The sequence below is a fragment of the Ornithorhynchus anatinus genome, chromosome 1, assembly GCF_004115215.2.
Source record: "Ornithorhynchus anatinus isolate Pmale09 chromosome 1, mOrnAna1.pri.v4, whole genome shotgun sequence".
In the NCBI taxonomy this organism is placed as follows: domain Eukaryota; kingdom Metazoa; phylum Chordata; class Mammalia; order Monotremata; family Ornithorhynchidae; genus Ornithorhynchus; species Ornithorhynchus anatinus.
Window position 1 is genome coordinate 130,249,780 of NC_041728.1, and position 23,769 is coordinate 130,273,548.

The 23,769-nt window shown below is 45.2% G+C and overlaps 1 protein-coding gene across 1 annotated transcript in view; it reads left to right on the top strand.

The window, feature by feature from the left end:
* Positions 1 to 23,769, top strand: part of PSMD1 (proteasome 26S subunit, non-ATPase 1) — a 146,773-nt gene that overhangs the window by 111,481 nt on the left and 11,523 nt on the right. The window contains exons 19-22 of the mRNA XM_029060265.2: positions 5,512 to 5,614; positions 17,946 to 18,115; positions 19,698 to 19,790; positions 20,721 to 20,819. Of these exons, the coding sequence (XP_028916098.1) occupies positions 5,512 to 5,614; positions 17,946 to 18,115; positions 19,698 to 19,790; positions 20,721 to 20,819 (465 nt within the window). The remainder of the gene's footprint in view (positions 1 to 5,511; positions 5,615 to 17,945; positions 18,116 to 19,697; positions 19,791 to 20,720; positions 20,820 to 23,769) is intronic.

Genomic DNA, 23,769 nt, shown 5'->3' on the forward strand with positions numbered 1-23,769 from the left:
ATGGTGAGGGTGAAACCCGAGCAGAGGAGGAATTTTCATGAGTAAGACAGCCAGCTATGATTCCCCCGGGGGAAACGTGAATGTATACATTGGCAGCCCCTGACTGTCAGCTCCTGGGCAGATCTGGCTGTTGTGCAGCTGTTTCTCTGTTTTAATTAAATGTGAAAATAGGTTAGCGTCCTGTGAGCTGTAGTAATTTCAGGCCGATCCGTCTGCCTCCGGAGCGTATATACAGCACTGTTACAGTATTTGGTCCATTCTTTCTCACAAAGTCGATTTGGATTTGTCCGAAAGCTGCATAAAGAGGGCTTTCTCATTCAATAGTATTTATTCAATAGTATTTATTGAGAGCTTACTATGTGCAGAGCACTGTACTAAGCGCTTGGGATGAACAGGTCGGCAACAGATAGAGACAGTCCCTGCCGTTTGACGGGCTTACGGTCTAATCGGCGAAGACGGACAGACGAGAACAATGGCAATAAACAGAGTCAAGGGGAAGAACATCTCGTAAAAACCGATGGCAACTAAATAGAATCGAGGCGATGTACAATTCATTAACAAAATAAATAGGGTAACGAAAATATATACAGTTGAGCGGACGAGTACAGTGCCGTGGGGATGGGAAGGGAGAGGTGGAGGAGCAGAGGGAAAAGGGGAAAATGAGGCTTTAGCTGCGGAGAGGTAAAGGGGGGATGGCAGAGGGAGTAGAGGGAGAAGAGGAGCTCAGTCTGGGAAGGCCTCTTGGAGGAGGTGAGTTTTAAGTAGGGTTTTGAAGAGGGAAAGAGAATCAGTTTGGCGGAGGTGAGGAGGGAGGGCGTTCCGGGACCGCGGGAGGACGTGGCCCGGGGGTCGACGGTGGGATGGGCGAGACCGAGGGAAGGTGAGGAGGTGGGCGGCAGAGGAGCGGAGCGTGCGGGGTGGGCGGTAGAAAGAGAGAAGGGAGGAGAGGTAGGAAGGGGCAAGGTGATGGAGAGCCTCGAAGCCTAGAGTGAGGAGTTTTTGTTTGGAGCGGAGGTCGATAGGCAACCACTGGAGTTGTTTAAGAAGGGGAGTGACACGCCCAGATCGTTTCTGCAGGAAGATGAGCTGGGCAGCGGAGTGAAGAATAGACCGGAGCGGGGCGAGAGAGGAGGAAGGGAGGTCAGAGAGAAGGCCGACACAGTAGTCTAGCCGGGATATAACGAGAGCCCGTAATAGTAAGGTAGCCGTTTGGGTGGAGAGGAAAGGGTGGATCTTGGCGATATTGTAGAGGTGAGACCGGCAGGTCTCGGTAACGGATAGGATGCGTGGGGTGAACGAGAGAGACGAGTCAAGGATGACACCGAGATTGTGGTCCCGAGAGACGGGAAGGATGGTCGTGCCATCCACGGTGATAGAGAAGTCTGGGAGAGGACCGGGTTTGGGAGGGAAGATGAGGAGCTCAGTCTCGCTCATGTTGAGTTTTAGGTGGCGGGCCGACATCCAGGTGGAGACGTCCCGGAGGCGGGAGGAGATGCGAGCCTGAAGGGAGGGGGAGAGGACGGGGCGGAGATGTAGATCTGCGTGTCATCTGCGTAGAGATGGTAGTCAAAGCCGTGAGAGCGAATGAGTTCACCGAGGGAGTGAGTGTAAATGGAGAACAGAAGAGGGCCAAGAACTGACCCTTGAGGAATTCCAACAGTTAAAGGATGGGAGGGGGAGGAGGCTCCAGCGAAGGAGACCGAGAATGACCGGCCAGAGACCTAAGAGGAGAACCAGGAGAGGACAGAGTCCGTGAAGCGTTCATTCATTCAGTCGTATTTATTGAGTGCTTACTGTGTGCAAAGCACTGTACTAACTGCTTGGGAGAGTACAGTAGAAATAGACACATTCTCTGCCCACAGGGAGCTTATGGTCTAGACGGGGAGCCAGACATTCATATAAATTAATTAATTACAGATAGGTACACCAGTGCTGAGATATTTAATTTTCCTCCTCTGCCTATTTTTTGCAGTGTGAATGCAAGTTGTGAGCATTAAATATTAAGCCCAATGACAAATTACTCAATCCCCTTGGCTCTTAAATACATGAACTCCAGTGCATAGATGAGCCTGAACAGTTTCTCTCGGGTTACAGTTTGGTATTCAGTAAAGTCAGTGTGCCGTGATTTTGGCTAATGATTAAGATATTTTGACCCTATTCAGAGAAGGCTGAGGGGTAATGGACTGAATCCCTGTTGATGTTTTCTTGGAAATGAATTTCAAGGCAGGCCCTCCTAATCCTTTAAAACCAAATTAGTCCATTACACTTAGGAAAAAGAATCACTCATTGTTTCAGGCTATTAGTAGTTAAAAAGAGCAGAATAGTCTCAACTGCTATTACCACCCATCCCATTCCTTACTTCCAAACTTTAGGAATCACATCTTATTGTGTCTAACTCTGTTGCATTGTACTCTCCCAAGCGCTTAGTACAGTGCTCTGCACATAGTAAGCACTCACTAAGTACCATTACCTTTCAGCCAAGTCTCAATGAATGTAGATAACTGAGAGGGATTAAGTTGACACCAATGAAACTCATTTTCAACTCTTACCATGTCTGAAGAAACAGACCCTTGAATCCACTGCATTTTTAAAACTTAGAAAATAACTTTTGTATGAAAAACAAAAGAAAAACTGGTCCTGACCTAATATTTTGAACAACAGAGTAAATTCCTAAACTTTTTACGCAAAGGGCATTTTGAGCATCTGCCCAGATTTCCAAATGACTTCCTTCCTTTTGGGCCAGGCTGTTGTTCTGCTGGACATGTAATCAGCCTGCCCTTTGCTGGGCTGGGCCCTGCATTAGGAGCTGGTTGATCAAAAATCCCTAAATAATCATGTCTTGTCTGTTTTGTATGTTGTAATTCACAGAATTCCTAATTGCATCTAGTCACCTGTCGGCTGTTAATCTCAAGCACTATTTCTCAAGTGGAGTGTTCTTAAATGTTAAGTGTGAATGTCAAGGAAATAAGCCTTTTCAGATTAGTTGTGTTGGCCTTTATGCCTTAGATTGAGCCTAGGTGGAAGTGAATAACTTCCTGGCCTTAGGAGAATTCCATAATCACCCTTCCAGATCCTAATGACCGGTGCACAGAGCCACTTTATTTTCAGACTTCAGACGCCAGTGTGAACATTAGCAGTTCTGCTGAATGTCTACTTGCTTCATCCAAGATCTGTTTCTCTGCAAATCTGATTACTGTATAAATTCCATATTACAGTCCATGTGGCTAGCAATTTTTCAGAACCCATAACAGCTGTCAAATTTTGTAAATAATATGAGCCCCCAAACCCAGACTTTGGAATTTAGGAATGAGATGACAGTATGGCAAAAAACAGAACCAAACAACCTTTCCCCCCCACCCCTGAAAAGAGAAGGAAAAACACTCACTTTAAAGTGAAAACATAACTTGAGTAATATTCATGACCCTGAGATTCCAGATTGAGATTTTATTGGATGGGCCAGAGGGGAGAACAAAGCCCAAGGTGGAAAATTTAAATTGTTTATCAATGTTGTTTTGTGTCAGATGGAGCTTTAGTATTAGCAGACATTGTGAGTTAGTGATTGTCATTGCAGAAGACATTTCTCCCTTTGAGATATTGTTTCATATAATTAAGTAGTTGTAAAAATATCTTTAAAATGTATTCCACTTGGCATTTTGAGAAAGCTTTATGTGATACAAACCTGGAGAGTTGTCATTTTGAAGATAATTAGAAAGTAAAACAAAGCTATACCTTGGTCTGTTGAAGGGTCAGCTATGCTAATGTCAACCTATAAATAATAAACTCATTGGAAATAGAAACTGAGAGGAGATGATTTTTGTCATTGAAAAGCTTTTAATTGCCTCTGAGGATCCATAGTTGGCTGAAATTGTGATAAACCTCTTTGTAAAGGTGTTAAATATAAATTGAAGAAAGCTGATTTATGCTCCTGATTCTTTATTCAACAGTTCTACACAGTTTATGTACTCTACTGGGAATTGGGTACTGTAAATACCATTTAGACGGATGACACTAGCGGATGGACGTTTTACCAGGATGGAGGGCATATTATTAAAAAAAACTTTGATTTACTTCTGGAAAATTGAAGAGCAGAAGTATTACATCCTGTTTTAGTCTCTGGTTGCTTACGCAAAATATTTCCTTATGATTTTGTTGGGGGTCAGTTATTTTGGTGATTGACTACTCCCTTCTGCTTCCTTAATCATGAGATTGTAAAAGCGGCTAATCCTGCCAAGGCAGACGCTAATCACATAGTTATCAAGGACTGGCTGCCAAGTTGTGTGTTTCTTTTGTGAATTTATGTTGGGGGGTGGAGGGGGGTCTTGAAAATAAAATTGAGTTGGTCAAACTCTTTTAGTTATTTTACCTGTGATTACTTTTCCTTGAAAACAAAGAGAGGGGGCAAATCGATTCCTCTCCAAACTCCTTGAACGAGTCGTCTACATTCACTGTCTCAAATTCCTCTCCTCCAATTCTCTCCTTGATCCCCTCCAATCTGGCTTCCTTCCCCTTCACTCCACAGAAACCGCCCTCTCAAAGGTCACCAATTATCTCCTACTTGCCAAATCCATCCTAATCCTCCTCCACCGCTCAGCTGCCTTTGGCACTGTGGAACCACCCGCTTCTGGAAATTTTATCCGACCTTGGCTTCACTGACGTTGTCTTCTCCTGGTTCTCTTCTTATCTCTCTGGCCGTTCATTCCCAGTCTCCTACACAGGCTCCTCCTCTGCCTCCCACCCCCTAACTGTGGGGGTCCCTCAAGTTTCAGTCCTGGGTCCCCTTCTGTTCTCCATCGACACCCACCCCTTTAGAGAACTCATTCACTGCCGCGGCTTCCGTTACCACCTCTGCGGTTGGTACCCAAATCTACATCTCCAGCCCTGATCTCTCTCCCTCTTTGCGGTCTCACATCTCCTCCGGCCTTCAAGACATCTCTGCTTGGATGTCCTCGTGTCACTTCAAACTTAACATGTCCAAAACAGAGACTCCAGCGGGCAGTGAGACACTAGAGTTCCCAGATCTCTTGCTCCTACACACCCCAGCTGAGGACTCCTCAGCTCCCGCAGCCTCACCCGGCAGTCAAAGGGAAGCAGTGCACGTGGATGGGGGTTCCAAAAGTAGATACAAGCAAATCAAGTGGGACACAGTCCCTGCCCCACATGGGGCTCACGGTCTCTAATCCCCATTTTACAGATGCGGGAGCTGAGTCCCGGAGAAGTGAAGCCACTTTCTCAAGGTCACACAGCAGATTAGTGGCGAAACTGGGATTAGAACCCAGGTCCTCTGACTCCCAGGCCCAAGTTCTATCCTTCTCAACATGTCCACTCCACCCGGGATTCCCGGGGTAGCGGACTGTAGCAAAGAGGGTTGAGCCTGTTATTGGGCAGGGATTGTCTCTATCTGTGGCCGAATTGTACATTCCAAGTGCGTAATACAGTGCTCTGCACATAGTAAGCGCTCAGTAAATACTACTGAATGAATGATCAGATTGTAACCCTTTTTCTTCCCTCTAGGTCAACCAGTTCAGACAGCTGTATTCCAAAGTCATCAACGATAAGCACGATGATGTCATGGCTAAGTTTGGTGCTATCCTGGCCCAGGGCATTCTGGATGCAGGTAAATGTGTATTCATTACTACGATCTTTCCACAGGACCTCATGTTTTATCAAACTCTTTTGTGTTTTATGAACTCACGATTATCACTACCATTTTATAGAAGAGAAACTGAGTGACTCACTATTAATAGGGATCTGATGCAAAAAATTTGTGGCAGAAGCAAGATTGAATTCTCAGTTTTGGAGTATTCAGTCATAAAAAGGCATGTGAAACTGCAACTTATTTCCAGAATTCAGTTGTTTCTTAGCTTGCAAATTCTGGCACCAAATCACCCCAAAAAGAGCGGGCCCTGATGATATGTTATCCTGTCCTCCATAAACTGCAAGGTAAAAACATTTCACATCTACCTTCAGGAAAGGTATTAGTTTAGGCTAAATGGTTGTAGCTTTCCCCGTGCCCCTGTGTTTCTGTTGTTAACAGCTGATTGCCGGATTGGCAAAGAAATGTGATCCAGACTACACAAAAGACTATTTTTCCATTGAACCATTTGGGGCCTTTTGCACCTTATTTTTTGTAGGCTCTATAGGACTCACTGAAAAATACCCTTCCATTACTTTTGAAGTAGTTTAGATTGTAAGCCCTTTCAGGGTAAGACTCGTACAGTAACTCATTTATACTCTCTGAAGCGCTGTCATGAGCGCATAGGAGAATACAGTTCCACGGAGTTGGTAAGTAATGTTGACCGCCTACAGGAAGCCGCAGAACGAGGAGAGGCATGACCTAGTGGAAAGAGCACGGGCCGCAGGGTCACAGAGCCTGGGTTGTAGTTCCAGCCCTGCCAGTTGCCTGCTGTGTGACCTTTATCAAGTCACTTAACTGCTCTGCGCCTCAGTTGTAAAATGGGGATTCCGTGCCTTTACTCCCTCCTACTAAGACTGTGAACCCCACGTGAGATAGGGACTGAGTCTGACCTATATGAGGTGTATCTACCCCAGCGTTTAGAGCAGTGCTAGCACGTATTGCACATTTAACAATACAACAACTACAACATTAATAATAATAAATTGATTCTCTGCCATCTTTGCAAGACCCAACACTCTGCAAGTATTCTTATGTCCAGGAGGCCTTCCCTGATTAATCTCTCATCTCCTCACCATAAAGCAATCAGTGGTATTTATTGAGCACTTCCTGTGTGCAGAGCACTGTACGAAAGCGCTTGGGAGAGTACAGCGTTGGTAGACATGTTCCCTGTCCACAAGGAGTAACTGCCGCCCCAGCATTTCCGCACCACCCAAGCACTAGATTACTCACACCGTATCCCGTAGTACTCATTTAAATCTCTTTCTGCTCTATTGTTCCCTCCTACTCTCAATTAATCGTACCATGGACCTACCCTGCTCCCCTGTAAACTCTTTGGGCAGAGATCATGTCTTCTAATTCCATTTAACTTTCCCGAGCACTGAGTACAATGCTCTGCAAACAGTAGGCACTCAAAAACCATTAGTTAATTAATTGACTGATTGCTATATATTTTATACCGTGGCATTAACCCCATTTTTAGCTCATAATAAGCACTTAATAAAAGCCAAAACGCATCTCTTCAGGACTGCTTTTTATCAATGCCTGTGCCTGGCAACTATCCTTTTTCATTGCCTGGAGAAATGGGGAAGCCAACCAGGGCTAGTGATTCTTGATTCTATTTATTGTGTTTATTTGTTTTGTTTTTCTCCGTCTGTCTCCCCCGATTAGACTGTCATCCCGTCATTGGGCAGGGACTGTCTCTATTTGTTGCCGAATTGTATATTCCAAGTGCTTAGTACAGTGCTCTGCACATAGTAAGCGCTCAGTAAATACTGTTGAATGAATGAATAATAAAATAGTATTATAATTACAGAATCATATAGAGCTAGAGGACTGGACTCATCCCTGACAAATTCATTATCGTCATTGTACGTAGCGTACTTAAGTTCAACATCTGCTCCCTATGAAGTCATTAAATTACAGTTTGATTGAAGCCAAAGAAACCACTCCATAGGTTGATGTGGTCTTTGCCCCCATAGATTTCCAGCTTTGGGTGTGAGAGAATGGGAAGGGGTGGACATGAAGTCATTGTTCTGCCCCTCGATGGTTTGGTCCTGGATGCTCAACCTTGTTCATCCCAGGTCTCTCATACAAACCAAAAGTTTCTGAGAAGGGCTAGAAAGACCCTAAGGCACATCATTCTGACCCAGTAGTCATTTGATGATGCCTACTACCAACAAAACTGTCCTGTGCCCTTACCCTCTTGGTCAGTCTGTTGGTCAGTCATATTTATTGAGCGTTTACTGTGTGCAGACCACTGTACTAAGAGCTTGGGAGAGTTCAGTATAACAGACACACATTCTGTCCACAAGAAGCCTACAGTCTAGACCTTCCCCCTTTGCACTCCTTACACTCAAAATGAAAAGTAGTGAAGGAAGGAAGTTTTCTTTAAGATCAAAAATGAGCACTGTAAAGCTATTTCTTGAGATCAGAGAAAACCTTTGCACCACAGCCCCTTAAAAGACCCGAAATGGCCCTTGATTAGCCATGCTTCTCCCTACTGCTGGCTGGAAATTTTAAACCTCTCCCAAATTCTTCCAAGTTCTTTGATAGTTCAGAGTGCTGCTTCTGCCCTTCCCTCACCAGCCTATCCAGTTCAGTCATTCGATATTCTTTACTGAGCACCTACCGTTTGCAGAGTGAGTTCAGTAAAATTAAGTTATAGTCCTATGCTCTGGTGGGAGAGACGGACAGACGTAGGTTGTGTTCATATGCTCAGAGCAGGAGGAAGAATATAGACCCAATTGGTGGCAGTGAGAATTTGGAAAAAGAAATTTATGGACAGATAAATATACTCTGCAAAATTTGTAGAGTACGCAATATGCCAAAAGTGCCTGAAAAGATATATTTTCAGATATTCTGAAACTGGATAGGGTGCTTCGTACTTTGACAAAAAATTTCAAGTAAAACCTAAATTCAAAATCAGGACACCATATTTGAAATAGCAGGTGAGCATAAATACCAGAGTAAGTGCTGAGTTTCTAAAATATAGAATGCCTTACACTTTCAAAGCTTCTTTTCTTTTTAATTTCTTCAGTAAGTTAGTCCGTGAGTGTCTGAATGAAAAGCCCTCATGAGGACCGTGACCCATGATGATCGATGTGAATCAGCATTACTGAATGAAAATAGTCATTGCCCTCTGGCCTAGAACTTAGTGAGGGAAAATCTTAACTGAGCAGTATTTAAGAAAAGAGTGAAGTGTATTATCTGTAGCTGGCCTTAAGTTCTGAGTTAAGATTTGCTTTCCAAATACAAGCAGACTAATCATTCTCTTTCGTTTGTTTCCAATTGGAGTTTCCTTTTTAATGAGTGCCGTCGAGGACCTACTAAACATTCAGATGGAAGTGGATGAGTTGGAAAAACCGCTTTGATTGATGTTCATTTCTAGGCAGAAGATCAGGGCCTTGGTAAAAAAAAAAAAAAAAAATTGTATCTTCTCTGTGTACTTCAGGGTTCACATGTGACCTACTTGAAAATTGGAAATATGATGAAAGAACTACTTTGGCTTGTAAGAGTAGAAGGCATATTTTGGTTTTAAATCACCACCCCTTGGGCGAAGAATTAAAAAAGGAAACAAGTAGCACTTTGTCACGAAGATGTCTGCAAGTACAGATTTCCATCTCTTAATGCCTAAAGGGTATCAGGTAGTGTGAATTGAGTTTTGAGACATTTGGTCACACATTCTTGTGTGATGCAAAAAAAAAAAATAAGAAGGAAGCTGTACGGGAAAATCCCAGAAGTTAATTTGTAGAGAGAGTAGTAGTTGAGATTTTTGTTCAGGTTCTCTTAAATAGAGCTCCTTCCTTCTGCGAATCTGCCAAACCAACGCTACCCCCAGCTCAAAAGACTTGAAATCCTACATCCTCCAGGCGGTGATCCCTGATTAATTCTTCTCTTCCCTAAATCACAGCTCTCTATTATCTCAGCGCTATTGTACCACGTACAAAACCATCTGCGGCACTTCTGTACATACGATAGACTTATATATTCTTCTGATTGAACACTACTTCATCCATTGTCTTTTTCCTCTTACCTCTAGATGATTTTGTGGGTTTACCCTGCTAGATTGCAAGCTCCTCGAAGCTGGGGATTGTGCCTTCAGACTCTGTTGCACTCTCCCAAGTGCTTAGGGCAATGTTCTGCACCCAGTAGGTACTTAGTTAATACTCTTTATTAATGATTCAAAAAGAAGTTCAGGACAGCTGAATGGGAAATACTAAGATTCTCTCAGTTAGAACTCTTCCATTGGTTTTTCTGAGCTATGATTGAACTTGAAATGAAACTACTTTTATAGTATTTTTGTTTTGTGTTTTTCTGACCTCTCACCTCTTCCGGATAATTTTCTCCTTCATCTTCTTCACTAATTTAATGCGACAAGTCTTGTTAAATGATCATTGGCTTTAGCTCCTGACCTTCGTGCCCTCTCCCTCAACCTGACTTCACATTTTAGGCAATTCAAATATTTTTTCCTGTTGAGATCTGAAGTATGAGTAAGTAGGTTTTGACTTAGGGGCTGGTTTTCTAGACAAGAAATTTGGTACTTTTAGCTGACAAAGCAAGGTTCTCACTAACTGAGGTGTGCTTGTACTGGTCTATCTTCACTTCCCTTTACTCTGGCTTCCTTTTCATTCATCCATTGTATTTATTGAGCGCTTACTGTGTGCAGAGCCTTGTATTAAGTGCTTGAGAAAGTACAATACAGCAATAGAGACAGTCCCTGCCCACAAGGAGCTCACATTGTTTGACTCTCAGTCATTCAGTTGGGGACACCCTTTGAAAGGTCACTTCCTTGATTGTCAGCTGTGTGACACTGGGCAAGTTACTTAACTTCTCTGTGCCTCAGTTACCGCATCTGTAAAATGGGAGTAAGACTGTGAGCCCCACGTGGGACAACCTGATTACCTTGTATCCCCCCCCCCCAGCACTGAAAACAGTGCTCGGCACATAAGTCACTTAACTTCTCTGTGCCTCAGTTCCCTCATCTGTAAAATGGGGATTAAGACTGTGAGCCCCGCGTGGGACAACATGATTCCCCTGTGACTACCCCAGCGCTTAGAACAGTGCTCTGCACATAGTAAGTGCTTAACAAATACCAACATTATTATTATTATTACATATCAAATGCCCGTTCTGCACATAGTAAGCGCTCAATAAATACTATTGAATGAATGAATGAATTATTATTATTACTACTACACTTGGAGTGCTGTCAATTCTCCCATCGTCAGGAGGCATTCCTTAATCCCGCCATCCTACTCAATCCTAATAACATAGTGAAAATATATGTTATAGAAGAACTGACTGGATCCTGCCATCTAGATGCCGCTTAGGGAAGAGGAACATCTAAACAAAGCCAAACCAGAGCCTATGCCTCTTGAGTGTTGATCCGTCAGTCAGTGTTGTGTATTGAGAGCTTGCTGTGTGCAGAGCATTGTACTAAGCACTTGGGAGAGTACAGAACAACAGAGTTGGGAGGCATGTTCCCAGGCCACAATGAGGACATGTAGATGTTTATCATGAATACCCAGGCCTAGTCAATTAATGGTATTTTCTGAGTGCTTATTATGGGTAAAACACAGTACTAAGCGCTTGGGAAAGTACAATACAGCAGAATCATCAGACACGTTCCCAGTCCGAAACGAGGCCCGATAACACTCTTTCATTCATTCATTCAATAGTATTTATTGAGCGCTTACTATGTGCAGAGCACTGTACTAAGCGCTTGGAACGAACAAGTCAGCAACAGATAGAGATGGTCCCTGCCATTTGACGGCAGTCTAATCGGGGGAGACGGACAGACAAGAACAATGTCAATAAATAGAGACAAGGGGAAGAACATCTTGTAAAAACAATGGCAACTAAAAAGAATCAAGGCAATTTACAATTCATTAACAAAATAAATAGGGTAATGGAAATATATACAGTTGAGCGGACGAGTACAGTGCTGAGGGGATGGGGAGAGGGGGAGGAGCGGAGGGAAAGGGGGAAAAGAGGGTTTAGCTGTGGAGAGGTGAAGGGGGGGTGGTAGAGGGAGTAGAGGGAGAAGAGGAGCTCAGTCTGGGAAGGCCTCTTGGAGGAGATGAGTTTTAAGTAAGGTTTTGAAGAGGGGAAGAGAATCAGTTTGGCGGAGGTGAGGAGGGAGGGCGTTCCGGGACCGCGGGAGGACGTGGCCCGGGGGTCGACGGTGGGATGGGCGAGACCGAGGGAAGGTGAGGAGGTGGGCGGCGGAGGAGCGGAGCTTGCGGGGTGGGCGGTAGAAAGAGAGAAGGGAGGAGAGGTAGGAAGAGCCTTAAAGCCTAGAGTGAGGAGTTTTTGTCTGGAGCGGAGGTTGATAGGCAACCACTGGAGTTAAGTTTAAGAAGGGGAGTGACATGCCCAGATCGTTTCTGCGGGAAGATGAGCCGGGCGGCGGAGTGAAGAATAAACTGGAGCGGGGCGAGAGAGGAGGAAGGGAGGTCAGAGAGAAGGCTGACACAGTAGTCTAACCGGGATATAACGAGAGCCCGTAGCAGTAAGGTAGCCGTTTGGGTGTAGAGGAAAGGGCGGATCTTGGTGATATTGTAAAGGTGAAACCGGCAGGTCTCGGTAACGGTTAGGATGCGTGGGGTGAACGAGAGAGACGAGTCAAGGATGACACCGAGATCGCGGGCCCGAGAGACGGGAAGGATGGTCGTGCCATCCACGGTGATAGGGAAGTCTGGGAGAGGACCGGGTTTGGGAGGGAAGATGAGGAGCTCAGTCTCGCTCATGTTGAGTTTTAGGTGGCGGGCCGACATCCAGGTGGAGACGTCCCGGAGGCGGGAGGAGATGCGAGCCCGAAGGGAGGGGGAGAGGACAGGGGCGGAGATGTAGATCTGCGTGTCATCTGCGTAGAGATGGAACACTCTCCCGCTCACACTGAGATTTCCTAGAAAACCGAAAGATGTTCAGAGAAGCCAGGGAAGAAGAGCCTTTATCCAATTATTCCGAGTCTGTGGTGTGAAGCCACTATCTCTCACTCCCAGTTGTACTAAAATAATGAGTCCTTCTCATTAGAATGTAAAACTTTCTCTTTTTGCCACCAAAGTTCTCCTCAGCTAGGTCAGTCTTTCCCAAGTTGTAGGCCAGGAGCTCCTGGAGGTCTTGTGATATATGTGGCTTTGAAAGCAAGAAGATCATAGCATAGTGGATAGAGAACAGACCTGGGAGTCAGAAAGCCATAGGTTCTAATCCCGGCTCCACCACGTGTTTGCTGCGTGACCTTGGACAAGTCAATTTACTTCTCTGTGCCTCAGTTCCCTCATCTGTAAAATGGGGATCGAGACCATGAGCCCTACATGGGACAGGGACTGTGTCAAGTCTGACTTGCTTGCGTATACCCCAGCGCTTAGCATAGTGTTTGGCACGTAGTAAGCGCTTTAACAAATACCATAATAATAATAATGAAGGCAGGAGTGATGAGCAACAGGAGTGGAGGAGAGTACTAGGACTGTGAGAGTGTCATTTTTATTTGACTGTAAGAGTCCTTCAGTGTTCAGTTCTGGATCCTCATTTAATTTCCATCTGCACCCAACCCCTTGGAGAACTCATTGACTCCCATGGCTTCAGCTACCATCTCTCCACAGATGATTCCCAAATTTACTTCCCTAGCCCTGATCTCTCCTTCACTGCAGCCTTCCATTTCCTCCCTCCTTCAGAACATCAATACTTGGATGTCCCTCTGACACCTCAAATTTAACATGTCCAGAACAGAACTCATCAGCCCACCCAAACCCTATCCTCCTCTTGGCTTTCCCATCACTTTAGACATCCCCATTATCCTCCACCCATCTTTCTCATTCAACCTACACATTCAGTCTGTCACTAAATCCCATTGGTTCTACTTTCACAACATCTCTACCTTCACAGCATCTCTAAAATCCACCCTTTTCTCTTCATCCAACGTGCTGCCATGTTGCTCCAAGGATTTACAGTATCTGTACTTGACTACTACATCAGCCCTCTCAGTGACCCCTTGGCCTCCGTCTCTCCCCACTCCAGTCCATATTTCACTCTGCTGCCCAGATCATTTTTCTTTAAAAAAGAAACCAATAAAAAAACCTCGCCTGGTCCATGTCTCTCCAGTCCTTAAGAACCGCAGTGGTTGCCCATCCACCTCCGCAAAAAAGAGAAACTCCTGACCATCAGCTTTAAAGCTGTCAATCAGCTGTCCCCCTCCTTCCTTACATAGCTGATTTCCTGCTCCGACTCAGCCCCACATACTTCGCTCTTCTGATGTCCATCTCCTCACTGTACCACCATCTCCTCGCCCATGTCCTCCCTGTGGCCTGGAGCTCCATCCCCCTTTATATGCAACAGACCGCCAGTCTCCTAAATTTCAAAGCCTTACTAAAATCACATCTCCAAGAGGACTTCCCCGACTAAATCCTCATTCCCCTTATTCTGTCTTCCATCTGCATCACATATGCACTTAGGTCCATACCCTTTAACCATGTGATATCCCCTCAGCTTCACGGCACTTAGTGTCTGTCTCTTCCTCTCGACTGTTACGCTCTCTGTGGGCAGGGAACGTGTCTACCAACTTTGTTGTGTTGTACTCTCTCGAGCTGTTAGTACAGCGCTCAGCACGCAGGAGCTACTCAATAAATAATAGTAAGCGCTTAACAAATACCAATACTATGTGCAGAGCACTGTTCTAAGCACTGGGGTGGATACAAGGTAATCAGGTTGTCCCATGTGAGGCTCACAGTCTTAATCCCCATTTTACAGATGAGGTAACTGAGCCACAGAGAAGTTAAGTGACTTGCCCACAGTCACACAGCTGCCAAGTGGCAGAGCAGGGATTCGAACCCTCAACCTCTGACTCCCAAGCCCATGCATGCTCTTTCCACCGAGCCACGCTGCTTCTTTAAGCAGTAATCAATAAATAACATTGATTGACTAGATTTTGTGGGGTAAAGAGCAGAGGATGGCAGTTATTCATAGGAATAGGAAAATTCAAGAGTTCTGAGGGGCTGCTCTTGCTTTTATTACATTTGGTTACTCTAAAAATGTTTGCTAAACACCTTCCGAGTTATCGAGCTATTAGTAGGTGATATTGACTCAGTGTTTAGGGAAGTAGAAAGGACATCAACTTTCAAGGAGCCACTATAAATGAAATCAAAAAGCTTTGGCGGGGCTCACCCAAATTCGATGTGTTGTCTAAGAGAAGCTTTGCTGAAAAAAAATCTGAGAACAACCGGGCTAAATTGAACAGCAGGTCACAATGTTGTTCTCGTCTTATGCCGTCGAGTCGTGTCCGATCCATAGCGACGCCATGGACCCATCTCTCCCCGAACGCCTCCCCTCCATCTGCAGTCCTTCTGAAAGTGTATCCATAGAGTTTTCTTGGTCAAAATCCAGAAGCGGTTGACCGTTGCCTCCTTCCGCACAGTAAACCTGAGTCTCTGCCCTCGACTCTCTCCCTTGCCGCTGCTGCCAGCAGATTGCCTTCCACTCACTAGCCACCGGCCAAGCTCGGAATGGAATGGGAAGGCCTCTGCTTGACCCTCCCACAGTCGAGGCTGATAGAGGACTGGAAACTCTCCAGGTGCGACCCTGAGAGGTGGCAGGTCACATTAGTTTCTGTTATTTTTGTTTTCGTCAAGTTTGTGTTTCCGTCCTGTCAAATCTAGCGGGAAGGCTTCTGGCGAAGCGGTTACATCCTTTAGTGGTTTTGTCATGTAGACCATTAGCAGAGCTGATCTTATTAGCTTTTGGCATTGGCTTCACCGACTGGCCCTTTTTGCCGGGCAAAGGAATGCTGTTCCATTAGGCCTCCCCTCCCCCGAATTATGAACTGCCCTGGCTTCAGTGGCTGATCGCATTTTTAATCCGATTAGACTCCCTGCACCTGGCCTTGTCAGCGGTAATGGAGTTGCCTGTTGCACTCTTCAACTCAATCTGCTAAGCAGCTTCAACTGTGCGTCTTGAATTAACCCCTCTTCACTCAGATCGCAGGGTTGGTCTTTACACTCAGCCATCTGTTTACGCACCTGTACGTAACATCGCTTTGCGGCCGACTCTCAGTTGTTCACTATCATAAGTGTTAAGGGCAGATAGGTCAGTGAAATCCCCAAATGATCCCGAGACCTCTTTCAGCCAATCGTCAACCCCCAAAACTATAATATTTTTAAAATCAGTTTTCCATTTCCTTTCATTTCTAAGATATTTTGACCTCTCTTAATAAGAATAATAGTTGTGCCATGTGTCAGGCACTGTACTAAACCCTGGGGTAGATACATGCTAATCAGGTTGAATCCAGTCTCTGTCCCCCATGGGGTTAGCGGTCTTAATCCCCATTTTGAAGATGAGGTAACTGAGGCACAGAAAAGTTAAATGACTTGCCCAAGATTCATTTTCATTCAGTCGTATTTATTGAGTGCCCACTGGGTGCAGAGCACTGTACTAGGCACTTGGAAAATGCAATTTGACAACAGATAGAGACAATCCCTGCCCAACAATAGGCTCACATTCTAGAAGCGGGGAGACAAACAAGACAGCAAAACAAAACATGTAGATAAGCATCAATAGCATTAAAAATAGATAAATAGTTATATATATATATATACACATGGTTAATAAAATAGAATAATAAATATATACATATATGCACAAGTGCTGTAGAGTGGCAAGGGGGGTAGAGCAGAGGGAGGGAGTAAGGGTGATGGGGAGGGGAGGAGGAGCAGGGGAAAAGGGGGGCTCAGTCTGGGAAGGCCTCCTGGAGGAGGTGAGCTCTCATGAGAGCTCACTAGGGCTCTGAAAGGGGGAAAATGAGCTAGTTCGGCAGAGATGAGGAGGGAGGGCATTCCAGGCCAGAGGTAGGACATAGGCCAGGGGTCGACAGTGGGACAGGCAAGAACGAGGCCCAGTGAGGAGGTGAGTGGCGGCAGAGGAGCGGAGTGTGTAAGCTGGGCTGGAGAAGGAGAAAAGGGAGGTGAGGTAGGAGGGGGTAAGAGGGTGGAGAGCTTTGAAGCCAAGAGTGAGGAGTTTTTGGGGCGACATGCCCCAAGCCTTTCTATAGAAGGATAATCAGGGCAGCAGAGTGAAGTATAGACTGAAGTGGGGAGAGACAGGAGGTTGGGAGACGAGAAAGGAGGCTTGATGCAGTAATCCAGTCGGGATATGATGAGTGCACAGTAAGCAGTCAATAAATACGATTGAAGGAATGAGCAAATACCATATAAACAAACATTTCTCAGCCTATCAGCTACCCAGAATGGGCTGCCTAGCTTCCCCCTGCCCTGGGACTCCTGTGTCCTGCCCCATCCCGGCAGGGGGAGAGGGCCCACCCTGTTACACATTTAAAATGCTCTCACCCTTTAGACTGGACTGACTTTAGACTGAACTCCCCATTTAGAGAGGGCTGCCTCTGTGGAGTGAAGGGGGCGGAAACCAGATTGGAGGGGATCTAGGAGAGAACTGGAGGAGAGGAAGTGGAGACAGCAGGTGTAGACAACTCAAGAAGTGTGGAAAGAAATGGTAGTAGGGAGATGGGGCGATAACTGGAAGGAGCCGGGGAGTAGCAAGAGGGGTTTTTCTAAGATAGGAGAGACATATGCAGCGTGGCTCAGTGGAAGGAGCCCAGGCTTGGGAGTCAGAGGTTATGGGTTCTAATTCCGGCTCTGCCATCTGTCAGCTGTGTGACTTTGGGCAAGTTGCTGAACTTCTCTCTGCCTCAGTTATCTCATCTGGAAAACAGGGATTAAGACTGTGAACCTCATGTGGGGCAACCTGACTACCTTGTACCCGCCTAGCGCTTAGAACAGTGCTTGGCACATAGCGCTTAACAACTGCCATCTTTATTATATGCATGTTCGCATGCAATGGGGAACAAGCCGTTAGAAAGTGAACAGTTGAAGATGGTAGTCAAGGAGGGAAGAAGGGATAGAGGCTAGCCTTGGGCCAGGGGAGGAGCTGGGAATTGATATAGTCTGTACATCCGATTCTTGCAAAACCCCACCAAAAAAACTTCTTTCAGTAGTACTTGCGTATATATGCAGGCTTACAAGTCGTATCTTCTGACCCTGTGGGAACCAGTGTCTAACCAACATCCAGACTGGTCCCTGTTATCAGATGAATATACCTGTAACAATATTCAAGCCAAAGCGCTTAGTGAAAACCTGTTCTGGTAGTACTGGATATACTGCTGAATATTATTTAGGTCTCCTTTTGACCCCCTGCCTAATGCCATGACAGTCTCCTGGGTTATTATGCCCTTCTCTCTCTCCTGCATTACCATCATTCCCCTTTTGTTGGTCTTGATGTTTTGATGTTTCTCTTCTCTCCACAGGTGGGCACAACGTCACTATCTCTTTGCAGTCCAGGACAGGACATACGCACATGCCTTCCGTTGTGGGTGTCCTGGTCTTCACCCAGTTCTGGTTCTGGTTCCCGCTGTCACACTTCCTCTCCCTGGCTTACACTCCTACCTGCGTCATTGGCCTTAACAAGGACCTAAAGGTAGGTGATTCAACTCTTGGCGTGTCAGAGAGCAAGAGAGGGCTGAATAAGTGAGTTGTTGAAGCCTGGTTGATTCAATTTAGTTGTACTTATTGAGCTCTTACTGTGTGCAGAGCACTGTATTGTCAGAGCTGGGATTAGAACCCAAGTCCTTCTGACTCCCAGGCCCACATTTTCCCCCTATTAGGCCAAGCTGCTTCTCTTCTAGATGTCCATTGCAGCAGGATGTGAAAGTATCCTCTTGCCCATGTGCCAGTTTATGGTGGGCAAGTGGGAAGGAAATTTCAATTTCAGTGTTTCTTATTCACGTATCTCCTGGATGGTAGGCTAGGCAAACTTTCGGTAAGTTGTACAAAGCAGACTCTTTTCAGCTGATTGTTCCTGTGAGTTAATTTTTTAATTTTCTTCCTTGTTTTTCCTCTGCTAGTTTGCCTTTTGGTCTTATCCTTATACAAAATTAAAAGCTGGAAATTCCAGTGAGAAGAATCCTCATTCTTCTTCATTTAGTTGATTTTTTTGGCCTCTTGTTTTGAGATTTAATTGTGTCAAGTATTTTTGAGTTAAACCTTTAGGCAGACCCTGAAAGTATCAGGAGTTCTGAGCAGATTTAGCTTGCTGGAAAAGCCGAACGTCCTTATTTTCCCAGTAACTATGGTCAGTAATATCAGACCACCTGCCTGCTGAGAAGCAGCGTGGCCTATTGGAAAGAGAAACGGTGTGGCCTAATGAATAGAGCAGAGGCCTGAGAGTCAGAAGGACCTAGGTTCTAAGCCCACCTCCGTCATTCATCTGCTATGAGACCTTGGGCAAGTCAGTTAACTCCTCTGGGCCTCAGTTACATCATCTGTAAAATGGGGATTAAGACAACCCCACGTGGGACAGGGACCGTGTCCAACGCGATTATCTTGTGTCTACCCCAGCGCTTAGTAAGCACTTAAATACCATTTAAATAAAATAATAAAAGCCTGCATTGAGCGGGGCTCTTAAATCCCTATGCATCCTGTTTATGGACGTTCATTTCAGTAGTAAGACTTCTGTTTGTTTAGGAAAATAACTCTGAAGCTTTGAAAGAGTGAAAAGGGGAAGGATCGAAGAGACCAGGCCATCTCTGCCTCCATGATGAACGAACAAAGGGTGGCCATTGCCAGCAGAGTGTACCGGAAGCATGTTTCAGTGAGACATTTAATTTGTACCAGAGGACTCAAAAGCATTTGGTCCAGCTTGCCAAGCAAGACTAGTTAGTGCCAAAGCGGAAGCAGGTCTTAATGCAGGACTGATCTCTGCCAGAATTAGTGCTCGACTGGAACGCCAGCAGGAAATCATATAAATAGCATAAAACCCATTCTAGCAGGAGTTATGTCATAATGAAAGGCATTACAACTGCAGTGGAACATTTGACTTGGGGAGAAGCTTCTGAACTTCCTTTGTGATCATGTAAATGCGGGGAGGGTGGAAAGGAAGGAAATAGATGGGACCGCTAAATTTTGCATTTTTTAATCTCTTTGAAAGAAGGAGATGGTGGTTTTACTCCCTTTAGTTTGTAGCTTACAGTTTAAACATTTCCCGGATTATCTTTTTTCAGATGCCAAAAGTCCAGTACAAGTCCAACTGTAAGCCATCTACATTTGCGTATCCTGCACCTCTGGAGGTACCAAAAGAGAAAGAAAAGGAAAAAGTGAGTAAAGCTTTTTTAAAAGTCCACTACGCTCTCATGCGGATCTGTGCTTGGGAACCAAACCGGGACCAGGACTAGCCAACTGCCTGAGCCCCGGTAGGTTTATTAATGAAACAGGTACAAGAACACCTTATAGAGAAGAGAAAAGGTTCTCAGTGAAGGCAAATAAGAGGTAGTTGTCAGGTGTTGCAGATAAATCCCATCTAACACGAGAAGGACCACAGCTTTCTTCTTCGATCTCTTCTCTTAAGGGAGCAACACTGCTAGACGAGTCTAGAAATCCCGAAGTTGTTCTGTGAGTGACTGCTGTCGGAAAACAGCTAGTTGTTCCTTCCATGCAATCCCGATCTGAATAGAGTTGGGTCCCCGTGACCCCAAGCCCGTGAGCGATTGGCAGTCAAATAGCTTGTTTAGAAAACTTGTTTTTTAGAAGTTGGCAAGACTTAACACTCAACTGCTCATCCCCCGACTATGTAGACACGAGCTAAAATGAGAACAAGGGAGAGAATAAACAAGCAGAGTTCTCTGGCGTAGTTCCTCGGGTTTTAGATGAAAGTTAGCACTGCAGAGCACACTTCTCATGTATTCTCTCAGAGCTAGTTGTTTAGACTCAGCAGGCTGCTGATATATCATACTCGTTCTTTTAGTTCGGTTCCAGCCGGACCGCGCTCTCAGAGATGGATGCGTCTCCCAGGGGTTTTGCCGATATTAAACAAATGTCATCCTTAGTAGACTCCACCCCAAAATGCAGAAGGTAGCAGACAGTGTTACATCTAGTATTAAGCCCTCTGGACCCCTGGGAGTTAGGGACTGCCATTCTGGTCACATTAGCTAATTCGTAGAAGTGTCCTGTAAAGATGAACGAGGCCCAAGGGTCTGCCAACAGTGCGATGAACTCTTTCTGAATGCTTTTCTGGTCGTCATACCCAGGTTTCCACTGCTGTGCTCTCCATCACTGCCAAGGCCAAGAAAAAAGAAAAAGAGAAGGAGAAGGAGAAGGAGAAGAAGGAAGAAGAAAAGATGGAAGTGGTAAGTACGACCCGATGGCCTTGAGTGTGCCAGATCTGACCCCATTATACGGAAGCTGACTCCTTCCTGGGAAATGGTCACTGTAATTATTTTTAATGGTATTTGTTAGGCACCTACTCTGTGCCAGCCACCATATCTCGGATAAGATGCAACCTGATCCTGTTGAGCACCGTCCATGTCCCATATAATAATGATGATATTTGTTAAGCGCTTACTAAAAGCCAAGCTCTGTTCTAAGTGCTGGGGTAGATACAAGCTATTCAGCTTGTCCCACGTGGAGCTCACAGTCTTAATCCCCATTTGACAGATGAGGTAACTGAGGCACAGGGAAGTGAAGTGATTTGCCCAAAGGTGGAGCCGGGATTTGAACTCAAGACCTCTTACTCCCAAGCCTGGGCTCTTTCCACTAAGCCACCCTACTTCTATATGCTGCTTCCATACGGGCTTTACAGCCTTAATCCCCATTTTACAGATGAGCTAGCTGAGGCTCAGAGAAGTTAAGTGACTTGTCCAAGGTCACGCGGCAGACAATTGTGCCTCACTTTCCCCATACATTCATCCTAGTATAAAGCTTGTCTTACAGTTACTTTCTTAGGAGAGTGTAAGGACAATCCTGATTATTGTCCACATAGCTATGGCACCCTATTATATTCTTTGACATCTCTGGTGACATCTGAGCCTCATCACTCTTCACAGTTATATATATGACCAGAACTTATGCATACAGTATATTAATTAACATACTGTACTTATTCATCAGTTTATTTTTCCATACCATTTTAGTTCCTGTTGTATATACCTTTCCTCCTGAACCGATTATTGATTAAAAAAAATTGCGCCTACCAGTCCTTTTATTATACTGTAAAATCTTCATGGGCAAGATCTTCTGTTGCCTTTTCAATCAGTGTTATTTAATGTGTGCTTACTGTTCATTCAGTCGTATTTATTGAACACTTACTGTGTGCAGAGCACTGGACTAAATGCTTGGAAGGTACAGTTTGGCAAAAGATAGAAACAATAATGTTGGTATTTGTTAAGCGCTTACTATGTGCAGAGCGCTGTTCTAAGCGCTGGGGTAAATACAGGGTAATTAGGTTGTCCCCCTTGGGGCTCACAGTCTTAATCCCCATTTTACAGATGAGGGAACTGAGGCACAGAGAAGTTAAGTGACTTGCCCACAGTCACACAGCTAACAAGTGGTAGAGCCGGGATTTGAACCCATGACCTCTGACTCCCAAGCCCAGGCTCTTTCCACAGAGCCACGCTGCTTCTCTACCCAGCAACAGGCTTATAGTCTAGAAGGGGGAGACAGACAAAACAAAACAAGTAGACAGGCATCTGGCACTGTGTAAAATGCAATACAGTAGAGTTGGTAGATATGAACCCCACCCACAAGGAGCTTATAGTCTAGAGGGGGAGATAGATGTTAAAATAAATTGCAGGTAGGGAGAAGCATTGTTGCCTAGTGGAAAGAGCACACGCCTGGGCCTCCCGGGGACCTGGGTTCTAATTCGGGCTCCACCACTTGTCTGCTATGTGACCTTGGGCAAGTCACTTAACTTCTCTGGGCTTCAAGTGCCTCATCTGTAAAATGGGGATTAAGAGTGTGAGCTCTATTTGGTACAGGGATTGTGTTCAACAGTCCACACCAGAGCTCAGTACAGTGCCTGGTACATAGAAAGTGCTTAACAAGTACCACGGAAAAAAAAATTCATTCAATAGTATTTATTGAGCGCTTACTATGTGCAGAGCACTGTACTAAGCGCTTGGAGTGAACAAGTCGGCAACAGATAGAGACAGTCCCTGCCCTTTGATGGGTTTACAGTCTAGGGGAAATGGCAGCATATAAGGGTGCATACATAAGTGAGGGTACATACATAAGTGTTTTGGGGCCAAGGGTGGGGTGAATGTCAGTGATTAAGGGGTACAGATTTGAGTGCATAGATGATGAGTGGATGGCGATTAGGGTGGGGGAATGAGGGGTTATTCAGGAAGTCCTGTTGGAGATCCAATTTTAGTCGGGCTTTGGAGATGGGGAGGGGGTGGTCTCTCAGATATGAAGTGGGAAGGAGATCCAGGTGTGAGGGAGAATGCGGGCAAGAGGTTGGAGGCAAGACAGGTCGCATCACGTTACAGTGAGAAGTTCGGTGTTGAAAGAATTAAGTGTGCGGATTAGGTTGTAGTAGGAGATTAGCGAATTATGTCAGGGGCGGGAAAGCTAATCGAGTGCTTTAAAGCCAATGGTGAGGAGTTTCTGTGTAATGTGGAAATGGGAGAGTCAACCGTTGGAAGTTTCGGAGGAGAAGGGAGACATGGAATGAACGGATTTTTGTGAAAATGATCCGAGCAGTATAACCAAGTATGGACTGGAGTGGGGAGAGGCAAGAGGCAGGGAAATCAGCGAGATTAGTAATATGGTTGGCAAAATGGCATTCAGTAAGTAGCTCCTTCAGTTCCTGAAGTCTTAGGACTGAGCTTCTCAGGTCGATCTTGGCCAGAGATGCCATCATCATTATCACCATCACGTCAAATAATCTTAACCCCTTTAACCTCCCAAATGGCTTTGTTTCCAATACCCCGATCGATCAGTAGTATTTCCTGAGCTCTTCTTAGGTGCAGTGCACTGTTCTAAGCTCTTGGGAAGAGCACAGTAGAGTGAGAAGACATAATCCCATTCCTCAAAGAGCTCACATACTTGCAGGGAGGCAGACTTCAAATTACAGATAGGAAGAAGAGGCTGGAAAGATAGTTTTGTGGGATTTCCAAGTGCCATTTCTGTCCCAACCCCACAGAATTCATGTATATATCGATAAATAGTATATTATAAGTTATTTATATTAATTTCTCTCTCCCCCTCTAGACTGTAAGATCATTGTGGGCTGGTAATGTGTTTGCCAACTCTGTATTGTACACTCCCAAGTGCTTAGTTCAGGGGTCTGAACGTAGTAAG